The sequence below is a fragment of the Pogona vitticeps genome, chromosome 4 (assembly GCF_051106095.1).
Source record: "Pogona vitticeps strain Pit_001003342236 chromosome 4, PviZW2.1, whole genome shotgun sequence".
Classification (NCBI taxonomy): Eukaryota; Metazoa; Chordata; class Lepidosauria; order Squamata; family Agamidae; genus Pogona; species Pogona vitticeps.
The window spans coordinates 127,639,331-127,667,330 of NC_135786.1; the positions used below are offsets into that span (position 1 = coordinate 127,639,331).

At 40.1% G+C, this 28,000-nt stretch overlaps 1 protein-coding gene across 1 annotated transcript; it reads right to left on the bottom strand.

Moving 5' to 3' along the window:
* Positions 1-359: 359 nt before the first annotated feature.
* SNX5 (sorting nexin 5) lies at positions 360-27,999 on the bottom strand. Its single transcript, XM_072998327.2, has 13 exons — positions 27,826-27,999; positions 21,508-21,612; positions 18,862-18,972; positions 17,507-17,628; positions 14,788-14,911; positions 13,080-13,175; positions 11,378-11,483; positions 11,201-11,276; positions 9,596-9,635; positions 7,912-7,998; positions 4,603-4,762; positions 2,602-2,687; positions 360-908 (listed from the first exon to the last, which is right to left on the bottom strand). The coding sequence occupies exons 1-13, from the start codon at positions 27,871-27,873 to the stop codon at positions 858-860; spliced, it is 1,212 nt and encodes a 403-aa protein (XP_072854428.1). The 5' UTR covers positions 27,874-27,999; the 3' UTR covers positions 360-857.
* Between the last annotated feature and the right edge of the window lies 1 nt (position 28,000).

Sequence of the window (28,000 nt, forward strand, 5' to 3'; positions counted from 1 at the left end):
ACTAAATTTTAGAATGATAATCACATTAATCTTTGCAACAAAACACCTTTATTATGATATAAGCATTTGAGAACTACTACCTACTTCCATTAGATCTATTAACCTAACTGAATTTTGCTCTCTATTGGTAGGATAACTTGAGTGGTGGGTTTTGCCAGTGTATACCTGATGACACACTAAATAAAGGGTTTCTAAGCCATACCTCAGCTGCTGTGCAGGTTCCCCAACCTCTCTAAGTATACATTGTTAATGCATTGTTAATTTCCATATTCTAGCAGTTAACAGCCACATATGGATATCTGAAGGAAGAATGAGGATGACTCTGGATCAATTAAAAGCTATGTAAAACAAATCATAAGCATGATTAAAGGTCTTTATTTTGTATTGTTCAAGAAAATACAATAATTCAAAATACATTGCAATAGAAGTCTATGAAATGGAATGCCAAAGGAGTTTCTTAGAAAATAGTAGAAATGTTTGCTGTAGTCATTACATGTATACCATGAGAAGTTGGAAATCATGGTATATCTATGGTATGCAATGACAGTGCTTTTCAAATGTTCTGCTACACACACTCAATTTCATTGTTAGTTTTCCCAGAAGCCAGTTGCCACAAGAGTTTATAAATACATCTAATTATTTGTTCACCTGAGAGAATTCACACAATGCTAGTCACATTTCAAGCATATCGATATGTAGCATAATATTTATATCTGATATTTATGTCATTAGTGCCTGCTTAAGTATCCAGCCAAACAAATTATTTTAAGGAAATCAAGCTAGAAATGAGTTTTATAACATTGTTGAATATGTTGCAGAGTACTTTCCCCTGCCTTCACATGTCAGATTAAGATTCTTCAGTTGTTCTTTAACAAATCAATGCAGCTTTGCACGAGAGAAGCATTGTTCTGGAAAGCAAAAAAGATTGTTAATATTACAGAGTGGGCAGCTAGCCACCAAACCCAAGTGAAAATAATATATTTTAACATATTTATTTATTTATTTATTTGTGTGTGTGTGTGTGTGTGTGTGTGTGTGCGTGCGTGCGTGCGTGCGTGCGTGCGTGCGTGCGTGCGTGTGTGTGTGTGTGAGAGAGAGAGAGAGAGAGAGAGAGAGAAATTTGGGCACCAGAAGATATAAAGAGACTTCTAATTTAAAAATAAATATTTTTTTAAATTAGACCCATTCTTCTTCCATTAGCAAAGTAACCATTGCAGCTTTTCAGTCGTCGTTTAGTCGTGTCCATGTCCGACTCTTCGTCAATATATAACAATGTTTTGCTCTTAAATGAGAGTGGCCAATACATGTCCCTCCAGTTGTTGTTAACTACCAGCTGCCCTAGGCAGCCAGGCCAATGGTGAAGGATCAAAGGAGCTGCCATCAAACAATGACTGGAGAACCATAAGTTGCTCATCCCTGCTTTTGACTAGACATGCATTAATAATATATTCACTCTTGACAGTTGTGAAAATTTAGCCCTATTCAAACCAAAGGCTTCTGATATCTTTATTAGACTACTAAAAACTACAAACAAAAGTGATCTTTTGACCTGTATTTTCAGATTAGAAACTACAAATCTGTAGTTTATGCTGGTACTAATTGAAATACCTCCCCCACTCTTTCTAAACGGAGAGCCGCCACTCATTGAAATCCAAAACTACATTTCTGACTTGAACCTGCAGTCCCCATTTTGAAACTTGCTTTTAACAAAGGAATCTGGGCATAATTTCTGGAACTTTTCTGCACCATCCTCAGCTCTGTGGTGGCCAGCCTGATGAGGATATGTACAGGATGAAATACAGGTTCTGTCTGTAATTCTTAGTTGTCTAATAAAGGTACCATCCACCCTCGCCTAAAAGGACTAGAGATAGGGGTCCCCGTATACGGATACCCCTGCACACCTGGACATGACGAGCCCGGCCTTGGGGCTTGCAGGACTTCATTACCCAAAGGAAACCAACCAAATGAGGCAGGTTTGTGTATCAAATCTGAATTGCATAGATTTTCATGGGATTTAGCTACAAATATTAATCATGCCCCAAAAGAAACATAGCTTATTTAGGAACTTTTGAAAGCTTAATTTTACTGCACAAAATGCATATACTCCGTTTCCCTGAAAATAAGACATAACCTGAAAATAAGCCCTAGTGTGACTTTTCAGGATGCTCACAATATAAGCCCTACTCCAAAAATAAGCCCCAGTTAAGTGAAACCCCGCCCTCCACCGTTGTGCAGCAACCAGAATAAGATGGCATGACTGTATATGAATAAATGTAGATGTTTGTACATGAAAAAAATAAAACATCCCCCGAAAATAAGCTCTAATGCGTTTTTGGAGCAAAAATTAATATAAGACCCTGTCTTATTTTCGAGGAAACACAGTACATGTTTGCACGTGTGAGTAGCTCAAGTTATTTCCTGGTTTTTCTTCCTATTTCAGAAAATCTCACTGTCTCTAAGAAAAACCAGACATCATGATAATCAGAACTGCAGAGCTGGAAAGGTCCCTATGGATCATCAAGTCCAGCCCCTGTGCATTGTTATGAATAGTTTTTGTACTATGGTTGGCTCCAACTGCAAGTCTTCTCTCAGAATATATACCTTTGCATGTTTGATCTCTAGTTCAGTCATTTCAATTAGATTTTTACGAAATGTTGCAATTCGTTTCTGTTTGAAGTTGTTCAGTTCTACCATTGAGAGAAAATGGAGAGAAACAGTGAGGGTAGTGTTCCAGATTTCTTAAATTGCAAAAATTACATTTTCTGTACCATACATGCTAAATCCCTATTATTCTTCCAATACAGAGGACACTTTTTTATTTCTAGTGTTAACACAGTTAACACTTGACAGCTGCTGCAAGATGATCATTTCTGCAAGTTCAGTAATCTTTTGATTTCACAAAACCATGTCATAAAAAATAAATCAGGGTAAATATCATATCATACTTACATGCAAACCAACCCTTAGCACAGCAGTCTAATACCAATGATGAGTATCTGTCCCTGTACTAAGGTAAAGGTAAAGGTTCCCCTTGAAAATTTTTGTCGTCATGTTCGACTCTAGGGGGTGGTGCTCATCCCCGTTTGCAAGCCATAGAGCCAGCGTTGTGTCCGAAGACAATCTTCCGTGGTCACATGGCCAGTGCGACTTAGACACGGAACGCTGTTACCTTCCCACCGAGGTGGTCCCTATTTATCTACTTGCATTTGCGTGCTTTCAAACTGCTAGGTTGGCGGGAGCTGGGACAAGCGACGGGCGCTCACTCGGTCGCGTAGATTCAATCTTACGACTGCTTGGTCTTCTGACCCTGCAGCACAGGCTTCTGTAGTTTAGCCCGCAGCGCCACCACGTCCTTTGTACTAACGTACCTCCAGTCTCCTAGGATATATAGCCCAAATCCCTCTTCCTCGTTATGCTGGGACAACACAGTGTAACTACTGGAGGCAAACTGCCTCAAGTTAAGGACTGTAGACATTATTTGTTGCATATTGAGTTGTGTGATTCCATGCATAGCTGATAATGTCTATGGTGATTTCTTAACTTGGGGGGATTTGCCTCCAAAAGTTATGCCAGGTATATTGCCTTAACATTACTTTACAAAAAATATGAAGATCACATTGGAAGTTTCACGAATTTTCCTAGATCTCTTTTCTTACTACTTCTGACATGTTTCACCCTATTTTCATTCCCAATTTGTTGGCTCAAATAGTTAATTATTAACATAATTATAAATCCAACCCTATAGTCTGAACACTGTTCCTAGAACACAAAAGAGAAAAGGGACATCACTTCAACCACTTAGAACCAGTTTTATTTTTCTCTACATCCCTTAGGAAATGGAACCACAATCGTGCAATTCTCTACCACCATCACACAAAATGCTACTATTGGCTTGTATGTCACTAGCCAGAGTTAAAACTACTAGTGGTGCCCCGCATGACGACGATAATCCGTCCCAGGAAAATCGCTGTTTAGTGAAATTGTCATCATGCGAAAACCCTTTCCCCATTGGAATGCACTGAAACTGGGTTTAATGCATTCCAATGGGGAAAATACCTCATCGTCCAGCGAAGATCACCCATAGGGAAGCCATTTTGTGAGCGCTGATCAGTTGTAAAAATGGCTGCCCTGCAAAGCATGGATCCGGAAAACACAGGGCAGCCATTTTGCGGAGCCGGAAAAATCGTCATCTTGCGAACAAATGGTTCGCGAAGCATGGACCTAATCGACGTCCAGTGAAAATCCCCCGTAGGAATGACTGTTTTGCGAATTGCTATAGCGATCGCAAAAAGTTTGTTATGCGGATTTGTCGTTTAGCAGGGTCGTCGTTTAGCGAGGTGCCACTGTAGCTTGCAGACCTGAAATTCAGATGAAGGAAATCTCCGCTACAACATTTAATGTACTTACAACAAAGAGCTTTACGCACAGTGGCTGAAATATACCAGTAAGTTGCAACTAGAGCAGGTCCACTGAATGAGTGATGATTTGGTGAATCAAAACGTATGCAAGTTCCATTGATACCTAGAACCTACCCCTACGTTGTAATTTCTTGCTAGGTTTCAGCCAATATAACAGCTTCTTGCTGTCATGACACAGCTTTACCTTGTTTTCCAGATTCAGAAATTTTTTCAAATCTTTGACAGCACTCTTGCTGATGTACTTCTGCCAACCTGACATCTTTGCTTTTCAATCTAGCTTTATCCAGAGCTTTATTTGAATGTTCATAGTCTGCAAGAGCACGTGTTCGTCTGTACAAGAGATCCTGAAAGGATTAAGTTATAGAAGAAATTACGTTCTTGGTTTAAGGACTTGAAATTTAAACTGAACCAACCTATTATTTCTATTGGTTATTTGCGTATAAACTGCTAAATAAGCACTTAAAATGCAATTTATTTAAAATAAGATACGTTAAAAACTGATTTCTGTTATATATATCTTAGAATCTCACAAATTAATAAGTGAAGAAAACCCCAACATATTTCTACAGCAGTAACTCAATTTCCTGAATGTAGCTCATTAACTTCCCCATATCTGAACACTGATCCAGAGCAAGGGCAGTAAAAAGACTGAACTCTAAGCTCGCATTTAAAAAAAAGGAAAGGAAATCTCTAGCCTTGATAGAACCTATACGCAAGGCAAAACACACAGTTATAGTTTGGGCCAACTATTCTGTGAGAAACCAATTTTACAGTGCAATTTGCCAATAAATGAAACCATCCAAGTGTGATAGGTGTTATAGCTGTATAAGTAAAACACTCTCCCAATTAATGGGTAAATGTTGCAACTGTGGAAAAGCCTAGCTTTAACTGGTTTACAGACAGTTGAAATCTGTTTGCAGAACTGACTGAAATTACTGCATAGGAAGCAATGAAGCCATATGAGTGAATATTCGATCGGGGATTACAGGAACTACAGTCAACAAGCAACATCAGCAAGCTCAAATATTACGCTTCTTTCTAAGCTTCCAGGAAAATCAGATTCTATTCAGATTATGCTTTTTGAACTAATGGTTGTTGTGAATCTTAAATTTCTGGACGGTGGTTTCAAACAATTATGAAGAAATTATAACATCTGTTTCAAAGAACTAATTTTACAAGTATTTGTACAGGGAACATGGTATGACTTTTGCTTACTCTGACATACATCCTACTTAGCTGAACAAGTTTTATGTCTCAGTAAATGTGCATAAGGAATTTGAGTACAGTGGTGCCTCGCTTAACAATTGCCCCGCATTTTGATGAATCCGCTTTATGACGATCTTTTTGCGATCACAAAACGATGGTCTAAATGGGGGGATTTTGCTTAGCGACGATCGGTTCCCTGCTTCGGGAACCAATTTTCACTTTACGACAATCAAAAACAGCTGATTGTTGGGTTTTCAAAATGGCTCCCTGCTGTGCTTAGGGACGGATTCCTCGCCATACAGGCAGCGAAAATGGCCACCGTATGGAGAATCTTCACTGGACAGTGAGTTTTTACCCCATTGGAATGCACTGAACAGGCTTCAATGTGTTTCAATTGTTTTTTTTATTTCGCTTTACGATGTTTTCGCTTAACGGCAATTTTCCTGGAACGGATTATCGTTATTAAGTGAGGCACCACTGTATTTGTAGTTACTACCTTTGGGGAAACAGGGTAGGAATCAGAGGTTGACAATTTATTATCTTGAATAACAGTTCCAAGTATCCCTATGCTAACATGGTCAGTGATTATTCTCACAAAAGTATAGTCCAGAAAATGAATTCAAATTCTGCTAAGGATCTCATTCTGTACTATAATCCATAACAGTCAAATAAACAGGAACTTGTGGGGTTTAGGAAGTATTTATACTGAAAAGAAGTAGAAAAAAAATATGGGTGGTTCCACACTGCATTGGCATTTGTTTTTAACCAGTACTGTATATATTTTGCAATGAAGTTGAATATAGCAAAGGAAGTTAAGCTATAATATCTTCTAATTATAATAAAATATTCCATCAGTATCTCTGAAGGAAAAAAAAACTTAAGATTTTTGCCCTAGTTTCGGATGTTTACTGATCTTTCTCTGCAGATTTCTTCAGAAAGTTGCACATTTGATCACTGAAATATGTTTACAACTCAGTAGTTCAGTTTACCTCATCTAGCATTTTTTCTGATAATATTTTTAGACAATGTTTCATACACTGTCTATTTTTACCCAGGGAAACTACGTGTTCAAAATATTGACCTGTTAGAAGCCCAACAGACACCATAACCATTTTCTTGCGTGGCAAGGTGTGAGTGCTCTTCCAACTTCTTTTCCTCCATTGTTTCTCAACATTTAGTACCCACTCTGTCTTGCTTGGTCCAGTTCAACCCACAACCTGAGCCTTTCAAGTTTTCACTTTCTGAAAACAGAATCTGAAGATGTCCAGAACTTGAAGGAAGAACAGACAATTACTGCTCTAGTGCTAGACAAACTCTTACCAGTTTTTGTCATTTTAGAAACATTTTTAACCCATATTTCCTTTTGGTAAAGACAAACATCTTTTTCTGTTCAGATCTGCCTTCCTTAATAATTTGATATGAAATACTATTATTTAGATTTTGAAAGGGAGGTGGGTGTTGGAAACTGTGGAATTATCCAGTGCTGTCACCGGGGGGGGGGGGGGGGAGAGCTTAGTTTGAACTACATTTGCCTCAGTCTCGAAAAGGGTTTTCAGCCTGAACCCAAAGTAATAGGCTGTAGATTAGAGAGGGGCATGAACCTCAGTTCGGAGGTTTGTGCCAGTTCATATGCACAGCACCACTGGTGCTGTATGTTCCCTTCCCCCACTTCCCCAGCTGGCTCCTCCAAATACTAGCCAATGTGCATGCCTCTCGCCCTCCTCTTGAGCTATTCGACCAGGCTTCTCTGCCTCCTTAGCCGATTCCCCATTCAGAGGAGGTGGCAAAGACAAGGAACCCTGTGCTCCTGCCAGGGCTGGATGAACAGCTGAAGTGGAGGGGGAAAGGAGGCCATTCTGACTAGTGGGTGGGTCACTGCCTGGGGAGGTGAGGGAAGGGAATGTCTGTGGTGCACCCGTGGGGCTATGCATACAGACCAGCGCAAACCTCTGAACCCAGGGTCATGCCCATCTCTACTGTAGGTATCTTGCCATGCATCCCTGCTTGCCACACAGGAAAATGGCAACAGTCCTTGGAGGGGGTGTGTGGTTTCCCCTCTGTCAACTCAGTATACATTAAAGGGGCTCTTATTTCTTTCAGTTCCAAGCTCCACTTGCCTTGTGATCAGCAGTGGTAGAAGGAGCAAAGTCCTCCCCTCTGCCTGGAAGTTCCAGTTGCTACCCTGAGTATTCGAAACACTGCTACTTTTTGCATTATTCTTCATTGAAATTACAGTTCAGAAAATCATTCTAAGACAAGCATCAGAAAATTTTTAGAGAAGGCTTACCTTTGCTGCTTCTATATTGTGCATATAATACCTTAGTAACTCTGACAGTTTCAGATCTTCATCAGAAGAAACACGATTCTCTACTTTCTACAGAGAAGATGACAGAATCACTGATGATGCTAATTACAAGGTCTAATGTGTTAACACTTCTGTAGCATCTTTTTTTTTAAAGGACATAGATGGCCTTCAAATTTACAAAGAATGACAGAAATAAATTAAACAATCAATGCCAACCTCTGTGTGAACTTGGTTTTGAAATAAAACACATTCGGTTGCCCTGGCAGATGGTCTAACTGAGAACTAGGCAGGAAAAGTTCATTTGGTTTTCAATACCATGAATCACAGCAATTTTTTCTGGATCACACGGCCAGAGTGTTACTGTGTTTCTGGTCCTTCCTACGTAACTCAAGAAAGTGGTGCTGATGGACTTCTGTCTGAAACCAAGGTCAGCCTATTGGGTTCCTTTGAGGATCCATGCTGTCACCAAGTTGTTTGACATGTATATGAAACCACAGCTCAAAGTCATCCAAGAATGCCGAGTATAATATTACCTATATATGAGTGACATTCTCTCTCTCAGTCTGGGAAGGCTGTTGAGAGTACGTATCGGTGCTTAGGGAGTCATTAGGGTCTGGAGATGGGCTAAATAACTGAAGCTTAATTCACACAGAACAACAGGTCAGTCGTTAGGCATGTGGAAATGTCAGCTAGTTTATATTGCATCATAAATTATACTTGTTGCAAACATAGGACATATTTTTAATCAGTAACACAACCTAATAATTCAATCAATATTTTTTTAAAGATAACCATCTTTAAAGTCACCCACCCAATTAAAATCTGTAAATTAACAGGTACCAGGTTACTGTGTTTTGAAAAAAACGGTACATAGGATTGATATTTGATGGAGCACAGATTTGGTTATACAGAAAGACCTGTGCTCTTCAGCAATGAGGACATCCCAGCAAGACATATGTAAGTGTGAGGGGACTATTAGAAGGCATGCATGTGTCACCAGGGCTGCTAATCCAGGAATAAAAGATACAACGTGTGTTTGACTTGGCTGCACTTCCCTTAAACACAAGAACGTAATAGTTCTGGGGCAATCTTTTATCATGGATGGTCAGGTGCCAGCTGTGGTCAAGTGTGACTTTCTCTCAGCTTAGGCTGGTGTGCCGCTACAGATCTGGCCAGGTTACTGCACATCCTAGCTCTATCTCTTTTCACCTGCTATGGTTTACTCTTAGGTCTGAAGGGTCTTTGGAAATCTTGGCAGATTCAGAATGTAGCAGACAGATCAAATGGGAGTATTGTTGACAGATGTACTGATTTCTAGGCTCTGTTAAAATGCTGGCAATGACCTTTAAAGCCCATTATTGTTTAGAGAAGGATGTGTAGGACCACCTTCTACCATAAGAATTTGTCTGCACATTCAGATAAACGAGGCATATTATACACCCTGTCTTTTACGATGTTTGGGGAATGGCAAGAACCTTGCTGTTTAGAAAGATCCCTGAAAAATATATATACTGACATTAGTTACTATTTGTTGTTTTGTATTCTACGAGTACTTTCAAAGATTATGCCATTGACTTCTACTTGATTGTTTTTAATAGTTATATTATCTACCACTATTATTTGCTAAAGAAAAACAGTAAGTATTTAACAAATAAAACAAAGTTACCCTGAGTTTCTCAAAGAGTTCAGACATTTTCATCAAGTACCTGGGGATAAAGATAATAAGAATAAATATTGATCTCCCAAATCCTGCACTCAGACTAACTCTCATTGCCTGCATTAGCAGGAAGTCCAACTGAATTACCTATCAGCTTCCTTCCAGTTCTACAAGTCTATAGCAGAAATCTTGTTGTGTAAGTCATCCTGGGGGCAATGACTAAAGACTTCCCCTTCCCATCCTGTGGCCCTCAAAAGCTGTCTAATGATGAAAGTGACTACACAGGAGCCTCCAGAGTAGGCAGTGAACATACATCTTGAGTAACAGCATCTACCTGCAATCCCACCCCTTCATCTTGTGAAGTGCGGTTTCCTATAGGAATGCATTGAAATTTAATTAATGCGTTCCTATTCGTCTTGCAAAGCACGGCCATAGAAAGATTTGTTTTGTGTCACAAAAAAATCGCAAAACGCTTTCATCTTGCGAGTTTTTCGTTGTGCGAGGCATTCGTCGTGCGAGGCATCACTGTAGTTGGAAGCAGTACAAAAAAGTTCACATTTCCTGTATATCAGGGGTCCCCAACCCCTGGTCTGCGGCCCAGTGACAGTCCATGGGCTTCATGGAACTGGGCCATGGAGATGGATCTCCGCTCCCCGCCTGTACACACAGTGGGCATGTCAAGCTCGCGGAGGTGCATGTCATGCGTGGGGGCGTGTCATGCTCTCGCATGTGGGTGCAACATGCCCCTCTGCATTGGCGCAGGGGGTGCCCCCCTACATGGAGCCCACACCCCCAACCGGTCCGTGGTCCCAAAAAGGTTGGGTACTGCTGCTGTATATGACTTCCCTCAAACTTCAATACTGTTTTCAAGACTTCACTTTGACCTAATCAAACTGAATGTGTCAGTGCTATTAAATAACTTGACTTATGGCAACATTACCAGTGCTATCACATCTCACCCAGTGAGTTTCAATGGTTGAGCAGAAATTTGAACCCAAATCTCTTGCCAAATCTAGTCTCATACTCTATCCACTGTACCATACTGAATCAGAGTTGGAAAGGGTCTACCGTGTTTCCCTGAAAATAAGACAGGGTCTTATATTAATTTTTGCTTCAAAATGCATTACAGCTTATTTTCAGGGGTGTTTTATTTTTTTCATGTACAATAATCTACATTTTTTCCAAATACAGTCATGTTTTCTGGTTGCTGCACAATGGTGGAGGGCGGGATTTCACTTAACTGGGGCTTATTTTTGGGGTAGGGCTTATATTACGAGCATCTTGAAAAATCATACAAAGGCTTATTTTCAGGTTAGGTCTTATTTTCAGGGGAAAAAGGTGTAAGGCATTGAGTCTAACCCTATGCTCAATTCAAGAATCCAAATCAAAGCAGATTTGACAGATGGTTGTTCACATTTCTCTTGAATGCCTCCAACATTACAGCACTCACCACCTGCTGTAGTAATTGGTCCCATTGTCACCTTGCTCTAATAGTTAAGTTTTTCCTGATTTTCAACCTAAATCTGGCTTCCTGTACCTTGAGACCAGTTCAAAGTGACATTATCTGAGAATCCTTGTAAGAGTTGTTTTTAAAGAAAAACAGCTTGAACTTACTTTTTTATGACAGTTGGCTCTTCTACAGCCAGGCTTTTTAAAGAAGATGATGTGTAAATATAGTCATCTGCAACATCTGTTAATAAAGAATACAAAAAGGTTCCCAAGTCTTCCTTCTGAACTGGACAAGCATTTAGAAATACCTCAGGAAAGTAACTCAATAGGTAGAAAAGTTACTTTTATGAGATCCTGTCATCTTATCTGCCTTCGCACATGCTTCCTTGATTCTGTTGTAGTAATTTACAAGAAATGTCTTCTCTTGTTCAAAGAAATCATCTATCTCCTGTAAAGAGAAATTTTAAGGTGATTAGTACACTAGAAGTCACATTTTACTCTCAACAGTGAAAGGATTAGGCAGGATGTTAACATACTTGTATGATCACTGGCAATCCATTAATGAAATACCTCCTGCCTCTTCTAACATATGACGCTTAATGATTACCCTGCATTACGATGAATCCACTTTACGATGATGTTTGTGTGATCGCAAAACGATGGTCTAAATGGGGGAATTTCGCTTAGCGATGATTGGTTCCCTACTTCGGGAACCGATTTTCGCTTTATGATGATCAAAAACAGCTGATCGTCGGGTTTTCAAAATGGCCGCCAGGTGCTTAAAATTGCTCCCCGCTGTGCTTAGGGACGGATTCCTCGCTATACAGGCACAGAAAATGGCTGCCATATGGAGGATCTTCGCTGGACGGGGAGTTTTCAGCCCACTGGAACGCATTGAATGGTTTTCAATGCGTTTCAATGGGCTTTTTAATTTCGCTTTACAATGTTTTCGCTTAACAGCGATTTTCCTGGAACGGATTATCGTCGTTAACTGTATATAAATTATAAAGTCTATAAAAATTAATTATTCTCCAAATAATAATAAATCATCTAGCAAACAGAAAATCTTAATGAAGAGCAGAACCAACAGGCAAGGGTTTTTGTTCTGTCCTGTCCAATCAGAACTGACTTACAGGGATCCTAATAAGGCTTTCAAGGTAAGTGAGGTATTTAAGGAGAGGTTTTACCAGTTCCATCTATCCAATGGGTTTCCATAGTGGAATTTGAACCCAGGTTTCTTGAGTCCTAGTCCATCATTCTATCCACTACACACCACTGGGCATTATGCAAGGGTTAGGGTAGCAAGTAAAAATGTATCCATAGGAGCATTTTGGGGGCTTATTCAGAAGAGAAATGTGCTTTATATCAAGTGAGAAATATGGTCCACCTAACTTTGTGTTTTCTGGTCTCACTGACAGTAATTCGCTATCATCTCAATTGGAAGGCTTTCCTTATCTTACCTTGGAGACACCGAACTCTGAACACAGAACTACTTAATAATCAGCATGGGATCTATCACAAATCATTTTGGAAAGATACCAAGAGATTATTTTTTTCTAGTTTTGGTCAAGTTCCAAGGATATTTTGGTAACTTTTTCTCAGAGAGCACTTTGGAGTAAGTCCAAAATGATGCCCACATATGTTCCAGAACTTCCTTTCTTCTCTTTTCCCCACAATCCTAGGAACTGTCTAGAAGTGGGCTCCCCGGCACTCCAGACATAGCTTTGGGGAATTACCTTCTTCGTTGAAGCTGGATTCTGCTATGGTACCCAGCACAGAATGCAACCCTTTTGTTAAATTTCCCACTCTTTTGCCTAACTCATATTTCTAAATACTAACTGTTCATAGTTCAGCTTTACTAATGTTTGCATTCCACAAATACTGCACAAATAATTTTGTCTTAGCAGTTAAACGAAGTCTATAAAGATTACCAAATACAGTATACAATTATCTTGAATTGTAAGGCAGGAAACTGAAAATTTAACAGTGCAAGTAGGCATTCAAATTTACAGAAAACAAAATTTAACTCTAGAGGTGATCTTACCTTAACCCCAGAGAACAGAACTTCATCAGCACTCTTCGCCACAATTTTAAAGAAGCCACCAAATACTTCCTTGGTATTTTTCCTCCGAACGCTTAACTAAGAGAAACATGACAAAACAGAGTGGGAAGCAACAATCTCTTTAGGGCCGTTATTATCCTAGATTTAACTAAACACAAAACAATATTCTGTGCTGAAGATCTCATCTACTTAAATGAAATTCTATATGCAAGAAACTCCATACTAGCCTGAAAGGCAACAGAAATTTCCAAACATCAGTCATATGGGCTGAAATCCTCTTCCCACAAGTCTTGTCAGCATGGCTGTTTTTCAAAAACCAAGTGTTTCTGATTCTGCCTCCCACAATGGTCTTGAGGTTTCCATGGAATCCTTTTAGGCATCAGAAATTTGGGGGCCACAGGATAAGGGAGTTCTTAATTACTGAAAATCACTATCACTAAAAATAATTATGACAGGGATATCTTTTCAGTAATTAAAGACTTCTGCCTCACAATAAATTGGTTATTCATGAGTCAGAAAAGTTGTGGGATTAAAGTAGCAAGTCTTTAATTACTGAAAATCTTCCCCTGCTGGTAACATCAACATTATACCACCCAGAATTGTGCTCTGTACCAATGGGACGGTATATATAAATAACAGAAACAAACAAACAAACAAACAAAACCTCTTTGACAGGTGCTATTTATGCAAAATTATCACTCTCCAGTTTTTGGACTAAAAATAGTCATTGCAAGAAGGTATTGACCAATGACTATTTTTATTACAAAACAAGGAGAGTGGTAAATTTGTTTTCAGCAATTCACGTAAGGGGACAATATGAAACAGGAACATAATAGGTTCACAATACTCTTACTATCCTGTTTGTTCCGCAATCTTAAGAAACAGACAGCCGGCATACTGCCTTGTTTTTCTACCGGAGGAAGTGATCTGCACTTTTTAACAGGTGCTCATGGCCAAAAAAAGTTTGCATCAGAGGCAAAGAACAATTTGCACTAGACATCAGATGTACCATTAATGTAACTAGGAAATGTTGCATTCTGTTATTTATAGGATCTAGGAGATACATGGTAAGAATGTACAAGGTTTTCATATTTTTTTAAAAGGGGGGGGAAAGTTTCGCCTTCGTGGCAGCAGAATAGAGGAACATTCTTGTGCTATTTTCTTTTTCCTGGCAAACTGAAAAGACTGGATTATGGTGTGGAGTTGGGGAGTGATTGTGCTAGTAAAACCAAAATCCTCGTCTTCCTACTTTTCTATAAATTCTATATCCAGCTCCTCATTACACAGAAACTGGCATAAAAATAGAGAAAGGTTATATTCCAAAATAAATGCTAACTAGAATTAGCAATATGGGTTTGGTACTTTGCTCCCTTACAAACTTTGAGCACTAGAATTTGTAGCACAGAATGCTATTTGAGTAAACAACTGGAGAACTCACAATAGGCCCAAACAATGGGCAATTTACCAAGCTTAATGGAGGCAAGCCACATACTACTACCTGCTTGCTAATCCCTGGTATCTCCGCCATTTTCACAGTAAAAGACAAGCAACAAATACAGGAGGCTTTAACAACTTGTGGGTGGTCTATCATACCTGACAGGGGAGCAGGATTTAAAGAGTGATTGGTTGCACAAGCTTGGCTTACTGCAATCTTATGTAACCTGACAGTCTAAAAGATAACATGCCTTACATCCTGATCATATTCAAGGAAGATGTGGAAGTTGTGATCTTGGCTGAGAACAGGGTGAGAAGAAATTTCTTGAAGGAAGAGTTCATGTGCTGATACAGTCTTCTTGAAGACAGCAAGATACTCCCTGGGGATTAAAACACAATGGCACTGAATTTAGATGAGCACACTTCACACTGTCCACACTTCATAAAAGTTTGAGAGGAGCAGCAGATCACCTCCAACGCTTAGCAGGAAAGGGACCCACAACCCAAAGACTATGAACATGAGCATCCCCAGGATATCTTCTTGTTTTTTAATTTTTGCTGTCACTGAAAGGTCCTTTCATTTGTTCACTTTAGCCTTTGCTCTCCCAATCCCCTATCCTATCTGTCAACAGTATGATCTAGCAAAACTTCCTCATCCCACATTACAAACCTGATACACACTGAAATATAATTAGCTGAACAGATTTAATGGCCCTTGTGCACTCAGGTACAGCAAAGGATGCATCTGTTGAAACCTGATTTTATGCCAAGAAATAGGCAACTATGTTAATTTTAACCTTCTCTCTCACACACATATAAACATATTCACAGTGTTAGAGTTTGCAAGTCCTACATTACAACTAGCAGTATGGTAACGTGATATTTTGGGGTAGAATAGAGGACAATCATTTTGTTTTAGCAAAATAATGTAATGACTGGTAACATTGTTAACATGTCTACATGCTTGTAATACTTATGCATTACTTCTGAAATTTGGACTGGCAGCATTTTAACCTGCTTTTTAAAGTAGCAAAAATAATGCCCAATTTTAAGGTACTGCGCACCCACTGCATTCTTTTGGGAAAATAATAGACAATAGCTACTATCATGCTTTTTAAAAAAATAATGTTCCAATATGTTCAATACTTTTTAACTTCAACCATTTCAGACCCTCATATTTAGTTAGAAAAAAGATTTTTCAATAAGTATCCTCTCAGATTAAAGAAAAATTCTCCCTTTAACTACTTTTTCCTTCTCTTTTGTTCTCACCTTCCCCCTTTACTCTCTACTTCTTTTTTTAAAAAGCTTAAAAGGAGAACAATGGTGTATGTCAGTGTCACTCCATATCCTGATGTCTTGCCCCAGTCCTTTAGTAGAACAATAGGGAATACATGGCCTGCAGGCTTTTCTGATCTCCAACATCTGTGCCAGGGATAAGAGTTATAGGCCAGTGCAACAAGCATTCCCTATCCTTGCTCTAATGCCAAATAGTGCTTGGACAAATACTTTACTACAATGTTTTGGTAAATTCAGCCTGATAAATACAAGGATGGGAGGGAGGAAACAAGTAACAAATAAGCATAAACAGTAAGAAGCTAATTACCTCTATTGATTTCAGTCTGTCTGGCTTTAAAAGTTTTGGAATAAAGCTTGCTTTGGTTGCCATAGGTGACTCTCCACTTGGGAAAGGCTGCCAATTCTCTAGGATCCCTTAGGAGTTTGCTATAATTGATTAGCGTATCTTTCAGGACTGCATTTTAAGGTGAAGAGTAAGAAAGGCCTCTTCTCAGTGGTTTTGAAGATATGTTCCAGAAGGTGGTGCTTGACAGGCTGCAGTGACATCCATCTTCCAATATCATCCAGTTATGTTTCTTGTTCCCTCCACAACCACACAACAGACCTTCTGGATGTGAAGTGTGTGTCACAAAGTTACAGCCACTCCCCACATGTTCAAAGGACTTGCTGTGCGGGGAGGGACCTCAACGCAGTGGCAGGCATACACTTTGCATACAGAAGACCTCGGGTTCAGTCCCAGCAAGTACGGTTTGAAAGTACTCAGCTAGATGAACCAATGGTCCGTCTCTGTGCTTAACAGCTTCCTATGTTCCATAGACTTGCTATCAGTTGTAGACTTGATGTCTGGATGTCTACACTTACACTCAATCCTGATTATATATTTTTAAAAGACGCCAATGGCAGGATATTCAATTGGCTGATTACACATCAATTTGGGGCAGGGAAGTGATGAACCACCTTGAAAATGTCATTCAAAGTCAGTTTTCAAGACAACAACTACCCACATATTTTCTATCATTCAGTGTAGACTCTATTGGTAAGATTGCTGATATAAGTAAAACATTATATTGTGACACACTATAAGAACTACCCTGTTTCCCTGAAAATAAGCCCTAGTATGATTTTTCAGGATGCTCGTAATATAAGCCCTACCCCAAAAATAAGCGCCAGTCAAGTGAAACCATGCCCTCCACCATTGTGCAGCAACCAGAAGATGACATCTGTAAGTGATTCAATGTAGATTGCTGTACATGAAAAAATAAGACATCCCCTGAAAATAAGCCCTAATGCATTTTTAGAGCAAAAATTAATATAAGACCCTGTCTGATTTTCGGGGAAACAGAGTAGGTCTGCAGTCAGATTGTGGAACTTAGCCTTATTCGGGAATATCTAGTTGTAGCTCTTGCCCAGAGTGGTTTTACCAGCCCTAGCAGCTATACCTGCTGCTTGAAAATAGAGATGAGGCCACTATTACTGAGCTGCCTTTGAAAATAGCTTTAGAACTTCAATAAGCTCCAAGTGTGACAGTGGCGGACTGATTCTCACATAGCACCAATTCCTGTATCCATCCACACAGGTGCTGTGCTGTTTGGCAATTTCAGAACTCCTTTAACTGTAAATTTGTCAGCAAAACAAAAGACAAGACAGAAAATCTTTACTGAGGAAACTACAGTACTCACGCTTCCAACTCTTGCTTCATTTTGGCAAATTCCTCTTTTGTCATTGACGTTTCCCCTTCTCCAAGCTTGTGCATCTTCTCTCTAGGGCCATCAAAGTCAGGCTTTGCAGGGGCTGGTGGAATCTTAGACAAAAGGCAACAACACTTTCACAGTAGAAAACTCTGCAGCAGCAATTTTTATAACAACATTGCTGGAGTTCAGCAGCAACGAAACAGGATTCTTGCATCCTGAAGAATTTGTTGTGAGCTAATGAATGACTATATTTATTCAGAGCCACTGTTGGTAAGCATTGTCAAAATTAAAGGTGCATTTTTCAGTGCCGGGAGACTGGAGTACTGAACAACACCAGCAATCATTATGTTAGACTGCACAGGGAAGCCACTGAAATCCACAAACATCAGCACAGCTTCAACAAAAAAGAAGTCTAAAACTCAACAAAGCCTGGCTCCCAGCACTGAAAAATACAGCCTGCAAAAAGCTCAATGAACTCTACCCAGCCACAAGGACCAGTGATCACTGCATACAAAAGACTAGCTAACTACACTCATCAATCACAGTGACAGATCATCTCCCTCCTTATCACAACAATACACCCATAACAAAAAAACACTGATCATCATAATCATCAAATCTCCTGAAAAGGACAAAAAGCTGATCCCACAGCTATAAATACTCAACTATCCCACACACTATAGCAGAACACAGACAGAGTTCCAACGCCTGTTCTCTGAAGATGCTGGCCATAGAGACTGGTGAAGCGTTAGGAAGAAAAACCTCCAGAACACGGCCAAACAGCCGAAAAACCTACAACAACCATTGGATCCCTGCTGTGAAAGCCTTTGATATAAAGTGAGGTCTAATTATTTGATCAGCTCGAATCCATTGCAATAATATATTTGCACTTAGCCAATATTTAAGTTATAGTACAATCCCATGCTTGTCTCCTCTCAGCAGATCTCACTGAACTCAATGGCCAAAATCTAACTGAGGAAATATTGCACATGAAGGAAGGATCATGCAGCTGCTTTCCCCCTTTGGTGGACTTCCCTTTGTGCATCCAATTTTGCAACTAGCAGGAGATCAAGCATATGAAGGAGAGGGTGCCAGGGCTAGGAATGCTTGCATGATTGCCCTTACATGGTGGCACAATTAAACAGTATTCTGATTGATGTAATTTATTCCCAAATAAATGAGTACAAGTATTGCAACCTTCTGTTCACAGCAGTCAACCCTTTGACCTACAGGTGAAATAAAAAGCAGCAATACATTTACAACAAAAGAGCAGAAAGCATTCAGTGTCTTGATTACAAGCTCCTTATTTTGACCAGGTTGCTACAACCAGTCTAAATACTCACAATTAGTCCTGAATACTCTTCTGTTTCAGTAAACGTATCATGTAGCCACTCAAAATCTTCATGCTGTCTAGTAACTGAAAATTCTGAGCTCTGAAAAGCTGGCAGTGTAGTCTGAAAGAGATCAAAAGCTTATTCCTTTGCACCACTAGCACATTCCTTCCACTTTATTATTACAAAGAATAGTTTATGTATTTGTCCATCACACCTATTCAGCTGGAAAGACTAATGCATTGTCAGATCAGGTGCCCACAGTGGCTTTTGTCTTTTCTCTGGCAAATCTAACAACAGCCCTAAGCTTGCCACCATTTCTAAAGGTTTTCAGGCTTGCCCACCTTTGATGGTGGGTGGATTCAATGGGGAAAAAAGAAAAGATGTCTAACACAAGGGCTGTCATGTCAGTTCATTTCTGCCATGATTCTGCTGAGTTAGAGAGGCCCACATTAACCACTTAGCCACACTGCCCAGACTTTCTTGGTGTGGAAAGGGGGCCAAATGTGCTGATGGCTGGAGGAAATCTTCCTACCTGGTACACCTCCCAACACTTTTGAGTCATTCAAACTACTCAGTGCTCCAAGGAGTTAGCAAAAGTCCACAAGATTAAGTGCTTTTGTTCTTTGCACCAATCCTGCAAGGTAGGAATACCAAAAGACCAACAAAATGCAAAAACACCCAGTAGGATGGTGATTGAGGCAAAGCCTTTCTTTAGTACCAACAACCCCCTTTTCCCAAAATAACAAAACTGCTGTAAAATTTTTATGTTTTCTTAAAGATTCTGAAGAGAAAACAACAAAGAAATGAAATTGCTGAAGAGAAAACAACAAAGAAATGAAATTTCTTAAACAGTTTCAAAAATTCATGGAACGGCCAAAAAAGCTGTGGAGCAAGTAATTATTCAAAGAGGCCTGAAGCAACAATTCCCACAAGAAAATAAGCTAGGCATCCAAGGCCAGCAATGGTGAACCTATGGCACGTGTGTCACAGCTGGCATGTGGAGCCCTTTCTGCTGGCATGCAAGCCATAAGTCGCCAGATCACTACTCCCCCCTCCCTCCCACAGCCAAATCTGAGTGGGCAGCTGCAACCGCAGTGCTACTGCCTGGACAGGCTGCAGGTCAGGATCCGGAGCAGCTGGTGCTGGCGGCGGATGTGGAGTGGGGTCTCGAGGCATCTCCATGCCTGGGATTCCCCCTTCCTCCACCACTTTCAGTTCCTCTGCTGCCGCCACGACACACTGCCCCCCTGTTTTGTTGCATAAGTCCAGAGCATACACAGAGTATAGGTCAAGCAGCAGGGCAACAGATAAGTATAAATTCCCTCTCACTTTTATACCCATCATTCCACTTTCTAGACTTTTTGAGGGGATGCACCAATCAGGCATCCTGAAACAGCCATAAAAGGGCTTCAGGATCAAAGGGCTGCGATCGTACAGCCTTTACCCGAAGGAGCCCCATGGCTTCGCAAAGGGCAAGGAACAGCGGTGGTCAAAGGGAGCCCTTTAATCCCTGCTTTTCCCTTCCTTTTGCTAAGTTCTGTGGCTTATCAAAAGGAAGGGATAGGCAGGGATCAAATTTTCTAATTTGGGGTTAGAAAAGGGGGGTCGTCTTATACATTGGGTCGTCTTATAAATGGAAAAATACGGTACCCACTTTCAGATAATAAACCATCATTTGTACATCTTGATGACTGGATTCCTGGTAGCTATAAATCAAAGATTAACTCAATGCATCTGTTTTCTTTCAAACTAGTACAGTGCTCTGCTTAAGAATAGGCCATTTGCTGATCGAAAATGATTAAGCTACACCTTCTTATAGCACACATATCTAACTTGCTAACTAGACATGGGGACGAATTAAAAAAAGATTGCATTATTCGTTAGAAATTGCTAATTCATTAAATATTCATCCCTTCGTATTCGTCAATTCCAGAGACCCAGACGAATACGAAGGGATGAATATTTCCCAATTTCTTGTTGTCCCCCATAGGAAGAGAGGGAAGGCCTTTGCAAAGATGGTGGCTGCGGCTTCATTTAGGGCAGGGAAGCTGCAGCTGCCATCCTTGCAAAGCGCAGCCTGGATTCCCTCTTAGCCTGCCTTAAGGGAATCCAGGTTGCCATTTGTAAAGATGGAGGCTGCAGCTTCCCTGCCCTAAATGAAGCTACATCTGCCATCTTTGCAAAGGGCAGTCAGTGTCCCTTACTGCAGGCCGTGGCTGTGGAGGCCAGTTGTTGAAAGCCACGGTAGCAGCGATTACTGGGTGTGTGTGTGTGTGTCGGCATCAGTTTTTTTTTAGGGAGCCTCTGGCTGTCTAACAGCCCCCCTCCACAAATTGACAAATAAATTTCTGCTTCGTCAGTTCATGGGGAGGAGCTTCGTGCTTCATCAACTTTGACGGATCACGAAGCAGGACGACTTGCCAAAATGGTGAGTTGTCCCCATCTTTATTGCCAACTACGGCAAAGCCAGAGATTGGAAAAATTATTTTCTGAACTATATTGCCAGAATAGCCCAACCAGCATGGCCACTGTAGTTCACTTGTCAGAAAAGTAACTTTTCCTATTTCTGGCCTTACCATAGTTCTCAGCTTTTCTCATCTCTGAGCAAAGCTATTGCTTCCAATGCTTAATCCTCCCTCCTCCATGCCATCTTACCTTAGTGTGGACTGTGAACTTCACCTTATCTTTTTCGCTGAGTGCATCAGGGATGTCAATTTGTAGTGAAGGGTCAATATTTAAATCCACAGATACAGCTCTCATCTAAAATGGAAGCAAAAGACATTACAGGGCTGGAGATATAACAGTGAGAGCTTGCTTCATCAGCTGCTAGCCCCTGGCATGCCTTCCATGAGGAAAAGTGAACTGTAAGGATGGGACAGGTACAGCTGGTATTTAGAAGCCACTCTCTCACCTCTACATTCCATCATACTCTTGCTACTAATTGCATGCTTTAATAATAGTCATGTACTGTCAAGTCAACGCTTAAGACCTAAGGCAACCCTTTTCAGGGTTTTCCAGGTAGAGAACACTCAGAAGCGGTCTACTATTCCTTTTTTCTGGGGGCACCTTGGGACTGTGCAGCTTGCCCAAAGTCATACAGGCTGGCTCTACTCATAGGAGACACCGTGGGGAACAGAACTCCAAACCTCTGACTCCACAGCCAGATGCCTAAACCAAATACAGTGGTGCCCTGCTTGACGACGATAATCCATTCCAGGAAAATCGCTGTTAAGCAAAATCGTTGTCAAGTGGGGAAAAAAACCCCATTGGAATGCATTGAAATCCGATTAATGCGTTCCAAAAGCTAACTGCATCACTAAGTGGGTACTTAAATAGCCATTGCAAGTTGAGACTGTTCAGTCATGGCAAATCTTAGTTTAAGTGGAAGGGTAAAAAGAAGAAACAATTAAAAAGGATAAGATAGAAATATTTTCCTTCCCTAGCTGTCTTTTCTTGAGTTCTAGATCTTCAGTGGAATATTCTGTTTCTGTGCAGTGAGACTGATCAAAATGATCGCTTCAAAAAATTAGATGACTCACTACAATTTTTATTTTTAATTCTAATTCTGGGTCTGCTCAGTTAATGACATGAACACTTCCATTTTAGTCTGAATGACTGACTATATAATAGACGTATTCCACCCATCCACAAATAGCTAGCTTTTGACCTAAACTAATCTTCATGAGATGGTGCACCAATCTATTGTGGATAGTGCAGGAAAATATGAATATATATATATGAGAATCTCTAAGGTCTTGGTAGATGTCTGGTTTTTTTTCTTCTTGAAGGTGATGTAAAAATTGCAGGGTGCAGAGTCATTATCCACAATAGATTGGTGCCCAGCTTGATAAAGACGTGTTTAGGTCAAAAGCTAGCTATTTGTTTAATTTTTTATGGTCGAATAAACTAGGTATCACCTGCCCTTCCTTTGTATTGTGTAAGGATCACACCACTTTGTTTTTTCTCTACCTTCTAATGGACAACCAGTCTCTGACAGTTGGGTATACGTGCAACTCCATCTCCTTTGTGCACAGAGGAAGTTTCCATAGCGATCAAACTGTGGGATAAGCTGGGGAGGTAGTATTTTTTTTAAAAAAATCTTAAATTGTTCAATACAGTACCAGAAAGATTATGCTCTTTTCGACACTGATGTGTGTATGCTTCTATGTTTTAGAAGAAAGCCATCATGAAAATAAGGAAAAACTTGTTTTAAAGCAAAAAGTTATCCTTAAAACCTATATCCATAAAGATTTCAACAAAAGCAACTCCAATGTGGAGACAGTTGATTGCTGAGATGGCAGTTTTATTAACTTTCTGTTGAGTGACACATCCCTCTATCAGAATTGCATTATTCACAGGAAAAACGAAGTAACTTGGGTGTGGCGTAATTTATCTCACTTAGCAAACAAAGTAGTTATTTGAATACAATTGCTCTGTGACGACATTACATCCAACCTAGTTGATCAAAATGTCCGAGGGTGTTTTATATACCCCCCAGAACAGATTTTCTTAGTTTCCCCTGACAGTATCTTCCGCTACAGAAGGCAATACAGCTAAGAGACAAAGATCAGAAAAGGTGCTTATGCTGCTTATATTTAAGTATAAGCATAAGTACCAACCCTAACCTAGCCGTTTCATGAGAAACTCAAATATGTCTCTCTTCCAAGCAGTTCTTGCCCTGGCATTTGAGATGCCTACAACTTGCCTACTGATACTAACAAATTGCTGTTTTTAAAATGATATAAAAAGTTCTTATAAAGCTGGGTATACAAGACATGTAGAATCTTTCTCATCCCAACATCTGCACAGACTCCACAGAAGTCAGCTGAGGGAATTGCACGCAAGAGAAGCCGGAAGTTGGCAGAAGGCTTTCCCCCACTTTAAGCACAAACTACTGTACCTTACAGTGGGGTCTCTACTTAAGAACGTCTCTGCTTAAGAACAATCCAACTTAAGAACAGCTCCATTTGCTAAATTTTGCTTCTACTTGAGAACAGAAATCCAAGATAAGAACAGGAAAAAAAAACCTTTCCTGCTCTTTTTTTAACCTTAGGTCATCTTAGGTTAAAAAAAAAATTCTCCCCCTAGTGTTAGAGTATGTATTAACCAGCTTTGCATTAGTTCCTATGGGAACTAATGCTTCAATGTACGAACGCACCTCTACATAACAAAAAAACAGCCAGAACGGATTAATTGGTTTTCAGTCCATTCCTATGGGAAATTTTGCTTCAACTTAAGAACGTTTGAACTTAAGAACACCATTCCAAAACGGATTAAGTTCTTAAGTAGAGGTTCCACTGCAGTTTCTATGGACGGAAAAGAGCAGATACGGATTAAATGGTTTTCAATGCATTCCTATGGGAAATGCAGATTCAACATAAGAACTTTTCAACTTGAGAACCACCTTCCAATACGGATTAAGTTCTTAAATAGAGACCCCACTGTATTTCATTCCCTCCAAGATCCTATTCTCTTCAAACCCCACTCTCTCATGCTTTTTTGTCTGCAGGAACCCTGGCTTGGTATGAACAAACAATATGCCAGTGCACACTGCTCTATCACCCTCGCTTGTGATAGTTGAACAAATCACACAGTTTTGGCTCACTGGCAGCTCATTGGGCAGCAGTTTCCCTTCTCTGCTTTGTTTCCTCCCAAAAGAGCAAAGGAAGATGCTAGACTGGACTATTTTTCTGAGTAGATAGGATGGAACAGAACTGAGAAACAAAGCAGTCCACTGCCAGAAAATATGGTAACTATGAAGTAACATTTTGCCATGCCTTTTGCTTCCCTTGCTATAAATGGGAGCAACTGAGCAATGTCCACTGGCAAGCCATCTTTTCAGGACCAGCCAGAATGTCCTGTCATGAGCACATCCTTCTCAAGCCACCCTCTCTAAAGCACTTAAAGTTCACTCTCTAGTCACCGATTACTGGAGCATATACAGTATATCCCACATGCAGATCACAAAATAAGAATACAGTGGGGTCTTGACTTGAGAACTTAATCCATATTGGAAGGCGGTTCTCAAGTCAAAAAGTCTGTAAGTCAAGTCTCCATTGACCTACAGTGCATTGAAAACTGATTAATCCCGTAACAGGCCGTTTTTGTTCCATTTTGTTGTTTTTTTTCTGGTCTGTAAGTCAAATCTCAGGCTGCAAGTCAAACCTAAATTTTGCGGCCAGAGAAGTCTGTAACTCAAAAAGTCTGTAAGTCAAGCCGTCTGTAAGTCAAGGGTCCACTGTATACAGTATAATAGCCCCAAGCTCCTCTCTTTGCTTCTAATAACTCTAAAGAGCTTTCAATTATTAGCTCTTTGAATTTCTGAAGAGGGAAGAAGGAACCACAAGAAAAAGTGATAAAAAATGTGGAGACTGGGAAGATTGCACCCTAGCAGAGTACCTGGCTGTGTTGTGACGGGAAAGGGGATGGCTTAAGCAGATGAACTTGGGTGTTCTTCTATAGTTCAGATCTTTGAATATTAACATAACTGCAGATAACCAACAGTGAAATTATGCAGCACATTCTTAACTGAGAGAAAGGCATTATAGCATTGGGCAGACCTGAGAAAACTTATGTGCTACTAGATAAACAGAGCACATCCTCACAGATGCCACATGTCGTGCAACATCCCAGACATTCTGATTCAATATATCTAATTCTTAACTCACCAAACATCTGTGGTTTCTAGAACATTATTTCTATACTACAGGACAGATGGAATCTAGTGCTTTAAAGTAGTGGTCCCCAACCTTGGGCCTCCAGATGTTCTTGGACTATGACTCCCAGAAGCCTTCACCAGCACCTCTGCTGGCCAGGATTTCTGGGAGTTGGTCCAAGAACATCTGGAGGCCCAAGGTTGGAGACCACTGCTTTAAACTGCTGAAAGAAGAGAAGCAGCTGTATTGTCATTCCTATTTTTAAAATGGTGTATATTCTCATTTTGTGCTCAATAAGGGATAAATGTGCACCAAGAAATCAGTTATTTTTTTGTAATTTGTTCAGTATCTTAATTACTTGTTTAATTTCTGCCAAATTAAATTCTATTTAATCTTAGCTAATATTTAACTTGTCCTGGTGCGTAACTTTTATTGTGTCAAGAAGCTACTGTTAGGACAGAATATGGAAAGACAGAATGGTTTCCTGTAGGCAAATGTGTCAGACAAGGGTGAATTTTATCCCCCTTATCTGTGCAATCTGTACACAGAACATATCATATGGAAAGTCAGACTAGATTCAGGTGAAGGATGGGTGAAAATTGGTGGAAGAAACATCAGTGATTTAAGATATGCAGATGACACCATCTTACTGGCAAAAAGCAGCAATAACTTGAAACAACTTTGTGAAAGTGAAAGAAAAAAGAGCCAAAACAGGATTGCAGTAGGAAATTAAGACAAAAAACATGACTACAGAAGAACTATATAACTTCAGTGTGGACAATAAAGAAACTGAAATAGTTAGAAATTGCATATACCTTCAATCAATCCAAATAGGGAGTGCAGCCAAGAAATCAGAAGAAGAACCAGAAATGCAGCAAAAAAGAAACCAGAAAACATCATCAAGTGTAAGAATGTCACTGGAGATGAAGCCCAAGATCATGCATACTCTTGTAGTTCCAGCACCATATACAGGTGTGAAAGCTGGACAGTAAAGAAAGCCAATTGGAAGATAAAAAATGATTTGTTTGAAATGTGGTGCTAGAGGAGGACTTTGCAGATACCCTGGACTGTCAGAAAGACAAAACGTGTCCTAGATCAGATCAAGCCTGAACTATCTCTCGAGACAAAAATGCTGAAACTGAGGCTGTCCTACTTTGGGCACATCATGAGAAGGCAGGATTCTCTGGAAAAGAAAATAATGCTGGGAAAAATGGAAGGCAGCAGGAAAAGATGACCAAATATGAGATGGACTCTCTCCCTAAAGAAGTCACTGGTTTGAATTTACAAGACCTGAGCAGGACAGTTGAGAGGACAGTTTGGAGATCATTCATTTATAGAGTTGCCAAAAGATGGGGGCGATTTGACAACACATAACAACATTTTAACTAAACCTTGTATTAAAATGGATGTCTTAGAAATCCTGTTTTCTATTGACACACAAATAGGTAACTGTTTATTCAGAATTTAAAACCCTACTGGATGAAAAAGCTTCCTCTCTGCCCAGAAGCCACTGCCAATCTTGCACAATGTAATCAGACAATAAGTCAGGAGCCACATGAATGCCAGAAAGAGTTTCGTCAGCATTTGTTACCATAGCATACATGTTCCAAATGACTACTAAATACTAGCATTATGCATCTAGTTTGGCTATAATTTCCTGTTAACATCAACAAGACTTCCAATATTTAGCTTGGAATGAATAATGCCAATGATCTGATAATAGACCTACAACAATAATACAAAGCTATATAATACAGACCCTGATAGGCCAACAGCTCTGGAAGCCTGGGAGGAAACCAAAAGTGAGAGAAGCAGAAATTACAGGAGGCAGGAGCCACTTCTGGTACCTTCAGCCATCTGACAAGACTACATGACACACGATCATAAGCAGGATTGAGCCTTCGTGCATTTTATAGCGACTCATAAAGCCACACGTCAAGCAGAAGCTTGGCCATACCTGTCATGGGATCAGGATTCGGCCCCTTTATCCTAGGTTCTTTCTATCGTTATCAGTTTCTTTTTTTAAAAAAAAATCCTTCTAACAGGAAAGAATGTTTTCATTTTCTAATGTGTGCACTAACTTTCTTCAACTTATTTCATGCCACCCACAATACATTTATTAGTACTACGAAGTAAAAAAAAAAACTTTACAGGAAGAACCAGAACTACATTATTTCTCAGGGGGGTGCAGAAAAAATAAACTCTCCAATATGAACAAAATATTACAGTCTTCAAGGAACCGGATCCATTATTAACACATTCCTAGACCAGAGAGAAGGTCGGCGTCTGAGCGGGACCCCCTCTATCAACAAGTTACCTTGGTCCCGCCGCTCGCCTCTTCCTGCTCTTCCACGGCCAGAGACATGATAATAACAACACCGCCTCCTCCTTACTGCGCAGCCGCCAAACGCCCTTCTGTCCGCTCCTTAAATCCTTTCGCCCCCCTCCCCCGAGACGAAACACGCCTCGCCCACGCTATAGAGATATACACA

Coding starts and splice junctions, on each gene's coding strand:
- SNX5 (XM_072998327.2), bottom strand. CDS start 27,873: ATGTCTCTGGCCGTGGAAGAGCAGGAAGAGGCGAGCGGCGGGACCAAG. Junction 17,629..18,861: donor AAGAGTATTCAGGACTAATT/GTGAGTATTTAG, acceptor CTTTTGTCTAAG/ATTCCACCAGCCCCTGCAAA. Junction 13,176..14,787: donor TCCTTGAATATGATCAGGAT/GTAAGGCATGTT, acceptor TGTTTCTCTTAG/TTAAGCGTTCGGAGGAAAAA.